The sequence below is a fragment of the Passer domesticus genome, chromosome 5, assembly GCF_036417665.1.
Source record: "Passer domesticus isolate bPasDom1 chromosome 5, bPasDom1.hap1, whole genome shotgun sequence".
NCBI lineage: Eukaryota > Metazoa > Chordata > Aves > Passeriformes > Passeridae > Passer > Passer domesticus.
Window position 1 is genome coordinate 70,687,283 of NC_087478.1, and position 12,872 is coordinate 70,700,154.

The 12,872-nt window shown below is 40.7% G+C and overlaps 1 protein-coding gene across 1 annotated transcript; it reads right to left on the bottom strand.

Moving 5' to 3' along the window:
* Positions 1-4,084: 4,084 nt before the first annotated feature.
* Positions 4,085-10,237, bottom strand: STMP1 (short transmembrane mitochondrial protein 1). Its single transcript, XM_064420916.1, has 3 exons — positions 10,122-10,237; positions 7,038-7,091; positions 4,085-4,548 (listed from the first exon to the last, which is right to left on the bottom strand). The coding sequence occupies exons 1-3, from the start codon at positions 10,227-10,229 to the stop codon at positions 4,468-4,470; spliced, it is 243 nt and encodes an 80-aa protein (XP_064276986.1). The 5' UTR covers positions 10,230-10,237; the 3' UTR covers positions 4,085-4,467.
* Positions 10,238-12,872: the final 2,635 nt, after the last annotated feature.

A 12,872-nucleotide genomic window follows, 5' to 3' on the forward strand; every position in this document is an offset into this window, starting at 1 on the left:
ACTCATATTGGAAATAAACAGGTACAGTAAAAGGTCTCAGGCTGGCAGAAGGGAGAAATATGGGAAAAAAACAAAAAGCATGTCTTAGCCCTTGTTCCAAAAGCAGGAAGATGTATCCTTTAGCAAAACAATTGCTATTCCTGGTAGTTCCTGTAAATTTCATTTTGAATAGCAAAGTGTTTCTGTGCATCAGTCACCTAAAGCATCCCCATGTCCCTCTATGCATAAAACAAGACCTTGGCCTCACTTTTTCCAGCTCTTCTCCCAGCTCACCTGTTGAGGTGAATGCTCTGTGTGTGGAGACATGAGGCTTGACTCCATTTTCTCAGAAGGCTGATTTATTACCTCATATATTATACTAAAATACTACATAAAAACTATACTAAAAGAACAGAGAGAAAAGATGATCAGAAGGCTACAAACAAGAATAACATAGAATGCATAACAAAAATCTTGTGACTGCTCACAGCCTCAGCACAGGTGGCTGTGATTGGTCATCAAGTGAAAACAATCCACAGGACCAATGGAAGATGCACCTGTTGCATTCCACAGCAGCAGATAGTTACTGTTTACATTTCTTTCCTGGGGCTCCCAGCTTCTCAGGAGGGAAAAAATCCTACTAGAGGATTTTCCATAAAATATCATAGTGACATTCACCTGTTCCTGTGTTCCCCTCACCCTGAGCCTGCTGTTCTGCTGCACTCCAGCACACAAAGCTCAGGGCAGCCTCTGCCATGCAGAGCCTCCTCATCCTTTCTGCTCCCCTTCCTGCTCAGGGTGTTTACCTGCTCCCCAGCAGGAGGCTGCTCTGAACAGGGACCCCAGAATGGTGCTCAAAGCAAGGCACTCGAGCCTCCCCTGACAGGAGCTCCATCCTGAAGCCCCAGGAGCAGGAGAGGAAGGGCTGCAATGTCTGTTCACCAACATGGCAACTTCCTCCAGGACAAGCACTACAGTGGGTGGGCATGTCTGCAATACCAACAGTTTTGTCCCTACACACAGCAGGCAGAACACCTCTTTGTTCACAGTGCCTAAAGTTACTTTTGATCATTCTCCCCCTGCCAAGACGCTTTCTGGCTTGCTTTCTTCCCAAGGCTTTAGCTGCTCTGCACCTTTCACTTGCAACTCATCTTCTAATCCTTTTCACTTCATGCTTCATCCACCAGCATCTTCCAATTGCTTTGCTGCTCAGTAGCAAATCACTCTCTGCCCTCCTAATGCTGATTTCTCAGCTCTGCTCAGCTCCCACCACACCTTGCTATCCCAGAGATTTCCCAGGGGATATGAACACGGGATATTCTCATTTGTGAGAGACCAGCAGCTGGCATTCCATCCAGCCTTAGGGAGAGCTGGGATTACTCAAAAATCAAACAGGGTGCCTAGCAATGCTCTTCAGTAAGAACAGCAATAGCAGGAGGTAAATTTAATGGCTCGGTGCTCTTGCACATCTCAAACAGTATTTCTTCAGAAGCATTTCCAGGAGGCTCTGGTGTAACTCGTGTCACAGGGGCATTTGGAGTGGCCTCAGGCAAGGACTTTCCCCAACAGACTTTCTCCTGTTTTGGTGCTTTTGGCATGCTTCCACATTCACAGCTGCTCGTCACTGCCATGTCCCACTAGGTAGATGCATGAGGCAATGGGCTGTGGTTTTGGGATGTAAAACCAATATTCATGTTAGTGAAGTTCTGTGAGGTGCATCCACCAACTTTATTTGGGTTCTGGCACCCAATAAGCCAATAATTAGCTTTGCTGTCTGGCATTTGTTTATTTTGGTTATTAACCCTTGACTGGTTAATGGCAGAAGAGCTTTAGGGCAGCATTTTCCAGCACAGGATAATACTCTCAACCCACAGTAAATGTTTTAGAAGTCTGTCAGTAGCCCATATATTCCTTTCCTCCCATTTTGCCTTGAACCTTCAGCTCCAGAATATGTCTCAAAATACTCAGTACATGAATACAACTGTTTTCAGGAAAGGAAGGAAGCCTGCATATTTTAGCTGGCAATTTTAGCTACCCACATAGGCATTTGAAATGGACATTAACAGAGTCCATGCTAAGTGGGAAACTTGCTCCTAGCTAACTTGATGGAGCATCCATCTTTTGTGCCCTGCACCACACCAGTGCATGCAAAACATTCTGAGCCACCAGATGCAAGACCTGCACCAAGCACTCATCTGTGCTCACCCTCTGAAAGGTGAGGTCAAATTTTAGTATCACCCAGAACAACCTCAGGCTAGGTAAAATGTGTTATTCAGAAGTAGCAAAGTCCTATCAGCTGTGTTATAATGTTATCCAGATTTACAGCTTACTACATGGGAGGAAAAAACCCAGCATGAGCTAAAATGGAAAGTTTTGCAGTGTGAAACACCTCAGAAATCCTGTCTTTAATACTAACGAGCACATATTGTTCCCACAGCACTACATCTGCAGCTTTTTACTTACTAATATGCTAGGGGAAAAAAAAAACAACAACAACAAAAAAGAATTCTAATATCTGCTTGGAATGCTTAGCTGAAAGAGTCAGCTCCCAAAACACTTTTAGAGTAACTGGCATGTTTGGCAACAAATACAGAGATTTTGAACATTATCTCACTTCTCATCCCCATGTAAAGAAAGGGAAGAACAATAAAGTATGTTTGAGCAAAGAAATAATCCAATTTTAAATACTAATATCATTTTATATGGCAAGCAAAGAAAAATGAATGGGTTAGAGACAGTATTTTTCAATGCTCAAGAACAGGAAACGAAGGGGAGGGAGAGGAAGTTGAGGGAACTAAGTTCATCATGTTCATGAAAACATCAAACCAGCTGTGCAGCACTATCACTCTAGGGAAACAGTTCTGGGCATGGAAGAAAATTCTTTCAGTCAGGTCTGAAATCTGAAGGAAATGGAAATCTCTCTGGATATCTTCCACATATGCTGCTACCACAGGGCTTCTGACAGCTGGGTTCAGGTGGTACAACCATTTCTCCCTGTCAGAGTTTCTTGGAGTGGTTCCTGTGGAGAAAATTGGTTGCATCACTACTAAGATTGTCTGACTTGAGCTGGCTTTAAACTTCTCAACCATTTGCAGACTGAAAGCTTTTATGTCAGCTACACATTTCAGGTCAGAGGTGAAAGGAAGGATTTAAAATTACAGGTGAAATATTCCTTGCATATATTTATATTGCTTAAGAAGGAGAGTCTTTGCATGAATAATAGTTTGTTTCAGGAATGCATTGTGGAAGAACAATGTCACCACCAAACTTTGGTAAAGGATGCAAGTGTTTAGTGTATAGTACACTGTAAATGTGCCTTTACTGATCCAATGAGAACTCCTGAACTTGGGAGTCAACTCAGATACATCAAAAATTAAAGGCTTTGGGGTAGAGAGTGAAAATTACCATGGGTACATAGAGAGTTCTGTACTTTAAAGCTTTGATGCTGTGTTTATAGCAAAGAGCACATTTCACTGACAAAGCAAGACAATTAGTGCCCGGAGCTTGGTTCTTTTCCTTCTGAATGCCCCTAGACCTGTCTAATGGACTAAACACCCATCAGAGATCAAAGTACATCTTCTGATTTAGTCCCTTCTGAGATGAACACAGACCACGTGCTCTATGGGTTTTCCTATGATGAGAATGAAAACATAGTAAAAGGACAAACCACTTTGAAGGCACAATCCTCATCCTAATTAAAACATTAATGGAGAAGCACTCTAGGTATGCTTTAATCTAGAGCCTGAACAAATGGAGGTCATTTTCTGTGCTTGTCTGTAGCACTTCATCACCAGGCATTTTCAATAAGAGCAAGAACATCTTCCTGGCACTTTTCTGTGTTCTTCACGTCCTGCAAAAAACTGTCAAGGGGACTCTGTCATTTAAGCTATGTTACAGACTTGATAGACCTCTTCCATTTTAAGGGAAAAAAATTATTTGATAGATTCTTGAATTAATAAAACTGACATTTCCTGAAATCATTGCAACTTTATTTTTCAGAATTTACAACAGGGTTTTAATGGCTGCTTTTTTGCTTTGCTGGCGTGTGTGGCTTAAGGATAGTGAAGTACCACTGCTCACAACAAATGACAAGAAACTCTGAAAGTTACTTCTTGATGCATTTAATTTCTTTTGTGCTGTTCTAAGAGCTAGGGTATTATCAAGTGTGAGGTTACAATTGTAACAAGACCAAAAGCACTCCAGTTGGATCAGGTAAAAACAGGTTACAAAATATTAGGAAAAGAAATACTGAAAAATACAAATGATGTCATCCAGTCACGCACCAGTGGCAAATCCAAATTCTGAAACCCTTGAAAAACAGTCCCAGGAAAAGTTCACAGCCGCCCTTTCAAAAGAAGGATATTCCAGTTCTAGGAGACTAAGAGTGGAGCAACCTGCCATGCCAACCCTCTACTTGACCTTTGCTGCCTGAAAGGTAAATTGCATCCTTGGTGCACACACAGAGTTGACCTGGGGAACATTGCACTTTCAGGACTTGTCATTAGGAGGTTTCTTCTTGGCTTCCACATCCTTCTTAAAATCTTCCAGCTTCTTTGCAATGTTAGGAATCTTTAAAGAAAAAACAAAACAATCAAACTCCACACAACAAAAAATCCTGGGCTATGTGCGTTTCATCAGGAAAGACAATACCGTACACGCAGCAAGAAATTCCATATAGTTTAAACTGGTTTTTAAAAGATATTTCCAGTATCTGTTACCTTGCACAGAAATTAAATCTAAGCAGTATCAGGCAAACAGCAGATGAGAGCACCTCATATGAGGCTTCAGGAAATACTTAGATTACTAAGTCTGTAAGTCAGTGGTGATGGGAACAGGAAGAAGGAAAAAGGATCACCTTACAGGAAATTTAGCATGACCAGTCTGGCTTCCTGACTGAAAGAAGACAAACTGCCAAGAATAAGCAGATTTAAACAGTGATGCACAGGCTTTCAAATGGGAAATTAGATTGCACTATACTAGTCATAACCCAAGGGAAAAGAGATGTTCAAGACCATCAAATATCTTCCCAAGAAATTTACTAAGAAATATTTCTCCTGGTTCATCTTGTGGGAAACCAAATTCCTCATTGGGGAATTCTACTGCATTGCAAATTGGCACCCTATTGCAGTTTCACACTTGAATGAAAATTCAATTTACTGCTTGTGAGCTCCAAATCTTCAGCTTTCTCTTACAAATAAAATAATTTTGATAAAATAGTCCAACAGTAAATTTTGATAACTTGAAAGGGAAAAAAAGCTGAACCTCTTAATAGCAAAGAAAAGATTATGACTAGCTAAAACTGGGAAGTGATAATGTAAGATTTTACAAAATAATGTATGATTCAAACAAAATTAAAGCAAATTTTCCACTCTTAGCTGTGGAAAAAAAAAAAAATCGTGGGTTTTTACTTCATGTGTAACCTGACCACAGAGCAGAAGCTAATGCAATCAGAATGCAGTTCTCTTATTGAATGGTCTGAGGCTCACAAAACTGGTAACAAGTTCCTCTAACCTTTCTTTTAAACAGAATTAAGCTCTGTTTGAGCAAAAGAAATGAAGAGCCCAGCCTGTAACACGCCTGACATTTAAACGAAACCAAGAGAACTCCACCACTGTCAGCAGAACCCTCCATGTATTTATTACTAAGCACATTGTGTGTACAGCTGCAGAATTAGAACCTCATTATGACAAGCTTATATTAAATGTCACCTCAAACCAATCATCTTCAGCACCAGCAGTAAAATTTCCATTTCATCCTGCAAGTCAATGTTGCATTTCCAGGGAACTACTTGCAGCAAATCAAAAGCCTGAGTCCCCCTCTTGTGGCAATACTTTATCAGTGCTGCCAGAAAAGCACTATACAATGCTTGTGATACATATTGATACATCCAAATATATTCTTATGACTGCATTTTTGTAACACTGTAAAACATGTATTGGACAGAAACACCAGCGTTTCATTAGTCCTTTTACTGGACTGACAGGAAAAATCACCCAAATCTGTGCAAAACAAAAAGCAAACTATACAATTTTTTTCTAAGCAAGATGATTTCAATACTGAAGATGAGAGGAAAGCAAAACATAAATGCCACCAAAGCCTCAAAAACTCTGTTTTTCTATTAAGGCTAATATAGACTGCCTAAGAATTTTAGAAGATTTATATGTAAAATGTTATAAACTCCTCTAGCCAGTACGTACAGTGGCACTGCCCTTACAAGGGATTCTGTTGACTCAGTAGAAAGTAAAAGCATGTTTTGAAGGCTCAGCTTGAAATCTTTTTCCTCTGCCCTCTCACATTGAAAAGTGTTAACTGAGAACTGAAAAAAAAAAGTTCTCTTTGTTTTCTCACTGTACGAAAAGAAGGAAAAAAAGACTGCAGGTCAATACATTTTTTGAAGTAGGAGAAAGTATCGCATTTACAAAAAAAGCTGGCAAAACTTTATTTTCATTATCAGTCCAGAAGAAAGACATTTCACATGCTTTGAGAATTTTTATTAACAGTTATACTGAGTGGAGAACATGGTAAGAAGACAGGCTATCCAAGACAGGAAACCAGTATTTAGTGCTGGCAAAATCCATGAGCAATTGATAAATATTTCAATTTCTCCTATCTTTGCCTGTAGAAGGCTGGGCTCTAGGACTGAACAGAAGTTTAGGCTTTAAGCACTACACTACCACAGACAATATTTTGGTTACAATTTTTTTTTTTTTTTTTTTTTTGCAATTAAGGTTGGAAAAGTCCTACAAGATCACAGAGTCCAACCTTTGAACAATCACCACTTTGTTAGCTACACCACCAGTCATTCCCTGAACACCTCCAGGGATGGAGAGTCCATCACTTCCCTGTGCAGCCTGCTCCAATGGCTGACCACTCTTTCAATGAGGGAATTCTTCCTGAAGAAGTCTCAGTTCTCCTGTAACTCAAGTCAGCATGATCTGCATTCTGTTCAAATAATATAAACCATCAAAATAAAGACTGATTCAATTCTAATTGAGGGAAAATGGTCAGATATTTTCAGTTCAGGACAGGTTTATCTCTGAGAACAGCAGGATACTCACATCATAGTTCTGAGCCAGATACATCCCAACCACATTGCCAAGAGTAAAACCAAGCTAAAAAGGAAGAAAGGGAGAAGAGTGAACACCCTTCCATCAAAAGCTTATTGGCTAAAAGAAAAAAAAAGGAATATTGCAAGTTATTTAATGAGTTTCCATTCCTATGTAATTTCTCATCTTTCATCCAGAGAGGTGCAATTTTCCCCATCTTCCTCACCAGAAACACCTTGCCACCATTTCCAAAATACCACACAGTTTTGTTATTCAATCCACATCCCCAAGACTATTTGGATCAAGCTGTGTTCATCCTTGTAAGGTTCTCTACACACCCACAAAGGCAGTAACTCCTAGAAAAACGGGGGAGACAGCAGCAGGGACCTACACATCACAGAGCGCTTGGTCCCTGATGGGAAAGCCTAAAACAACACCCCACTAGAAAAGTGCTCAGTGCTGGAAAGGGACATACATGTCTTAGTATGAAGCAAAAACAAAACTCAAAAACTTCACAACATGAATTTAAACTGATGTAAACCTGCTTCTTCTCTTCTGCAGCAACAGCTGGGCATCTTCCAGCCAAACCCTTCTGACCCCCAGAGATTAATTCTCAGCCAAATCCACTCTGATCTAGTGGCTCCTCCAAGGCAGTACAGATGGCTGGAAGCTGGGCACAACCTCTTCTGACAACTGTGCGAACTTATAGTTGATGAAGGGTGTCCATAAAAATGCACTCTGGAAGTAGAGCAAGAGCAAAACACAAGCACAGTTTCTGGTTCAGACCCTGTCTGCCAGCTGAGGAAAATCCTCAAGCTTAAGAACACTTCCAGAGTGAAAAAAATTCCTCTCTTCAAGGTCAGGTGATGAGATTTTCATTCAGCAACTGCTCAGTATCCTACATTTTATTTTTGCTGTCACACTTCAAAATAAGTCTGCCCTATACCATGAAAGCTCATTTAACTATTTTGAAAGGGGACACTACTAACATTGTGTTTTCATTTATTGTTAGTACACAAATCGCTCTTTGTAACAGCTGAGGACAGTTCTATTTAAAAAAATTGTTGTTGCTCATGGTCACTGCTGTCAAAATAAGACTATTTTAAGAAAAATAAAACCACAGTCTACAAAACAACTTTGCTAGCACTTACTGACCAGACATCTTTTCCAGGCCCAAAGCAGCACAACTCATCTTTTCTGTGATCCACACTCCATAAGCAGCACTGGTGAAAATCTATCTATAGAAAACTAAAATTGGCTGAGAGCTGTCAAATGAACTCTGACTACAAGTTGCTTCAGTATTTTCTTAAACACATTTTCGGTCTTATTCCTTATTTTATTATATCCTTATATTCGTATAATTACTTTTTTAAACTTAGCTTTAACAATTTAAGTAGAATTATTCTTGTGTATACTGTCCTGGTTATCATATGCTCTTACAGTTTCAATTACAGCTAAGTATGTACTCTGGGAGACACTAACAAATAATGCACCAGACCTGTGATTCCTCCTAATTCAGAGTATCACTCTGGAAGAGGAGAATTTCCTGTATCTTTAGCAGGGTCTGGGAAGCCACCTGGAAGCACAAACTAGATCATTGTTTATTAGCAGTGTTCTAGGCTTTTACCCTAGAACCTCTCCAATATATGTAATATTCTGCTGGGAGACAACCCTTACTCAGTAGAGATAGTACTGAGCTCAGTACTCCCTTGAAGTGTACTCCTTTATTGGAAAGTCCAGCACTGCATCCACCCAGTTACATTTATTTTTAGAGCTGACAATTCCAGCAGTGGGGGGGAAAAAAATCACTACTTAAGATTTCAATTATATGGAAAGCAAAACACATAGCAAATGAAAATGTGCGTATTCACTAAAAACAACAGGATTGATGAGGGTTCAGGGTCTTCCAATTTCCACCCAGCATTTCAAGGTGCTTTGTAAACAAATGGCTTATTTAAAGCTTAACTCTGGGCTGCAAAAACACAAGGTTTGTGAGATTATTCCTTTATCTCTCTGCTACAGCCCTAACCAAGGAGTGCAAGAGTCAAACATCCAATCTACACCCAAGCCAGGAATTAGTATTAGTACACTAATTAGTATAGAATTATTATATATTTCGTCTAACAGTCACGAATTAATGAGCAGTTGTAATTATAAAGTATTTTCATCTAGCAACACCAAAAAAACCCAAAAACAAAAAAACTGAACAAACAAAAAAGAAAACAAAAAAAACCCAAACAAACAAAAAAAAAACCCCAAAAACCATTAGCAGAAAGCAGTGGAGCTGGTAAACACAGATACTTTGAGAGAGGCTAACCATATTTAGCCTTACTGAAGGTTTCCACTGGGGTGCAGAAGGGATTATAAACAGCTACAGAAATGACTGAGGCTTTCACACTTGTTCTTATGAAGCTGGGATGAGAACTAGGCCTCATTTATTTACTTTTTATATAAAAAGAGGCAAGACTATCCCAATTCACAACAGGCCATCATTTCTTGCTCGGTATCAACACCTGCTTCAGGAAACTCACGAGCCTGCTCCATTATCTCACCCCAACACAAGATGAAGTCTAATATTCAGTTTAATAATTCTGCTGTTCTTCGGGGCAGTAATGAAACGCGATCCTTTGCTTCAATTTACATATATAAAAATCCACATCGCCGGCGGTACACTTTTAAGGGTGTACAAAACGGCAAGGGCGCTCTCACTAAAGGAGAGGCATTTATGCCTACACAAAGAAATTTGAGCAGCAAGGGGAGCATCACCGTGAGCAAGCAGAATCTCCAAGGCAAATTAAGAGCACGACTTGGAGGAAAAACAAGCCGCGGAACTCCATTTTCAGAGCAGCTTTAAGGCACCGTTCTGCGACAACAAGGGGAAGGAGGGGGAGAAGGAGCGGGAGAAGGGAAGCCGCCCAAGGATGGAGCGCTGCCGGGGAGCCAACACCGGGCGCAGCCGCCCCGCTGACAGGGGCCGCGGTGCGGCCGGACCCGGGGCCGTGCTGCGGCCGGAGCCCGCGCCCTCTCCCCTCGGCCGGGCAGCGGTGCCGTGCCGTGCCATGGCGGGGCGCCGCGCCTCGGAGCCCAGAGCCTTACCAAGAACTGCAGCATGGTGCCCGCTGCCCGCGCTGCCGCCCCGCCCGACAGCCGGGGAAGTGAGGCGGGCGGCGGCTGCTCCCCTTCCGGGCCCGCCCTCGCCGCCATGGCCGGGGAAAGGCTCCGGCCCGGCCCCGCCGCGCCCCGGCCTGAGGGGAGCTGCCCCGCGCGTTCCCGGCCCTCCTGAGGGGCTGCTCGGGGAAACGGAGCGGTGTTTGGTTTTTGGATTTTTTTTTTTTTTTTTTTTTTTTTGGGTTGCATGAGCAATTGTCCTTATTGAATCACTTTGGGTTCAGCTTCTTTTAATGGCTGCACTTAATTCATTGAGATTTGGGCAGTAAATATCAGGAGGGTTTCTCCTGCTGGAAGTCAGTAAGAGATCGCAGGCTTTATCGCAGTTTATTGGAAAACTCTTGCCACCCCCCGCGAATTTTCAGACAAGAAAAAACAAAACGCAAAAAAACCAAGCACAAACAAAAACACCTAACAAAAAACCTTCAAAAAACACATGCAAAAAACCCCAAAACAAAAAACAAACTCAACAAAACAAAAAAATAGCCTAGCAAACCAAAACCTCCCATGAGATGCATATATTTTTGAGCTATTGGGAAACTCTACCCTGAAAGCAAGTTAACTCCCATTATGTCTCAGTTCCCAGAAAGCTCCAATGCTCCATCTAACAGAAAGTATGTAGCATCTCCTTTCTGAGGAAGGTACCTTGGTGAAGTAAAGTATCTCCTACCCACTTCAGGAAAAAAAAGCACAGAAAGATACTAAGTAACACCTTTTTTTTTTTTGTTCTGGTAAGGATCCAGACTTGAGACCACTTTCTCCGGAATTTCAAGGGGTCCCAAAGCTGCTGTGTTCTTTCCTTCCTGAGCAAGAGCTGACAGGTGGAAGTGACACAAAGATTTGAATGGATGGAGCACAAGAGCCAGGGCTGGGCTTCCTTGTCCCCTGGAATGACTGACTACTCCAGGGGTCTCACAAATGAGCTTCATTCTGGAAAGAAGAATGTGAAAAATGCATATTTTATGATTGGCTTTTCGCAAATATTAAAGTTAATATTATATGTGTTATGTTAGAAAGTTATGCTGTATTAATTTTCTTAAGAAGTGTGTTAAATACAATTTTAGGTTATAACATAATGTTAAAATAGAAACTATGCTATGTAAGATACTTTCTAAAGAGGGGACTCGCACCTAGATAGCAGCCACAGAACACCTAAATCTTTCAGAGAAAAAGAATTTATTGCTCTCTTATTGAGTTCTTCCTGCCTCACTCAACTCTGAAGACGCTGTCAGGATTAAGAGGAAAAAGTTGACACTGACCAGATAGAATCCTTTGTTTGAATGGAATTTATGCATCGTGTGTGAGGTGTATGAATGTGCAACAGGCTACTGGTTTTAAGGGTTAATCCTCTGTTAATATATGTCTTTTTTCGGGCTTATTTTGCCCAGAAAGAGGTATCCAGACTGTTCATAACTGGGTTTTTTTTTAATTTTCTCATGTTGTCTTAAATTCTAATTGTCCAAATTTTTATTACTCTAATTATATTACTATTTTTATAACCATTTTATTACTATTAAACTTTTAAATTTTTAAAAACAAGTGATTGGCGTTTTCCACAAAGAACAAATTAGCTGCTAATAATTTTTTTCCTAATACTGGAGCCTTCTCCATTTGTGCAGGATCAGAGCACTGAGATAACATTAGACTCCAGCCTGAGCACGTCAGAAACCCGATGGGGCAAACAAGGCTTTTGGGCCTCCACAGTATCATCACAGGGAGATAAGGTTCATTAAAAATGTTGTTATTTTGCTTAGGCTGTAATGCATACAACATGTGTTAGACAGTCTTGGCTCAACATTACTCTACACAGTTATTTTTCTACATGCCATAAATTTTCTCTGTGACATTAAGAGGACTGCCAATTTTTTTTTTCCCTTTAAAGTAAAACTATTCCATTTGCATCAGCCAATGCTGAATCATTTTGGGTCAGAGAGTGTAGAGGGTGGGTGCTGTGGATGGCATACATTAGTGGAAGGAAGAGCTCAGTCTGGTAGTTATAAATACAACAATTATGCTTTTATAGATGGGGGTGAGGGGGGGAGAAGCTAAACCAAAAAAAACCCAAAAACCAACCAAACCTACTTTTTTTGCTTTTAGGAAGACTTTCTTAATGTTATCTACTATACTCTGGTATTCTGCAAGTACAATCAAGCTCCTGAGGCATGCAGAAAGCTTGTTTGTCAGGAAGTACTGGCTGCTCAACATTATGTGCAATTGCTAAATCATATTTGAAGATGCATTCATGTTGATTTAATATTGTTTTACTAGAGCATGTGCAGTACATATGTACTGCACTCTATGGAAAGTGAGAATATCTTTTTTAAAGGATAACATTTAATTTACCCCATTTTCACACTAAATGTTCTGGGTTATGAATATACTAGGACAAGGATGTTTTTTGTGTTAGGCCCAGTGGAAAAAGGAGGGTGTTCTGTCATGATATGCTAACAAAGAAGAGTTTATATTCTGATATCCCCATGAGTCTATGTGCCCGGGCAAACTTTGCCCCAGTGTGAGAGAAGTGGCTGACATTGCCACAGGGCCACTGTCTATAATAATAATATTTATAATTAAAAGTTACAGAGATCAGAGGATATCTTTAATGACTGGAAGAGAGCAAATGTCAGACACATCTTAGTGTTGCTTCAACCCCGGGACAAGAATGGATCAACTCCTCCT

Excerpts from the sequence above, each read along its gene's own strand:
- STMP1 (XM_064420916.1), bottom strand. The coding sequence starts at position 10,229 with ATGGCGGCGAGGGCGGGCCCGGAAGGGGAGCAGCCGCCGCCCGCCTCA. Across the intron at positions 7,092-10,121 it reads GCACCATGCTGCAGTTCTTG|CTTGGTTTTACTCTTGGCAA; the intron begins GTAAGGCTCTGG and ends CTTCCTTTTTAG. Across the intron at positions 4,549-7,037 it reads ATCTGGCTCAGAACTATGAT|ATTCCTAACATTGCAAAGAA; the intron begins GTGAGTATCCTG and ends TTTTCTTTAAAG.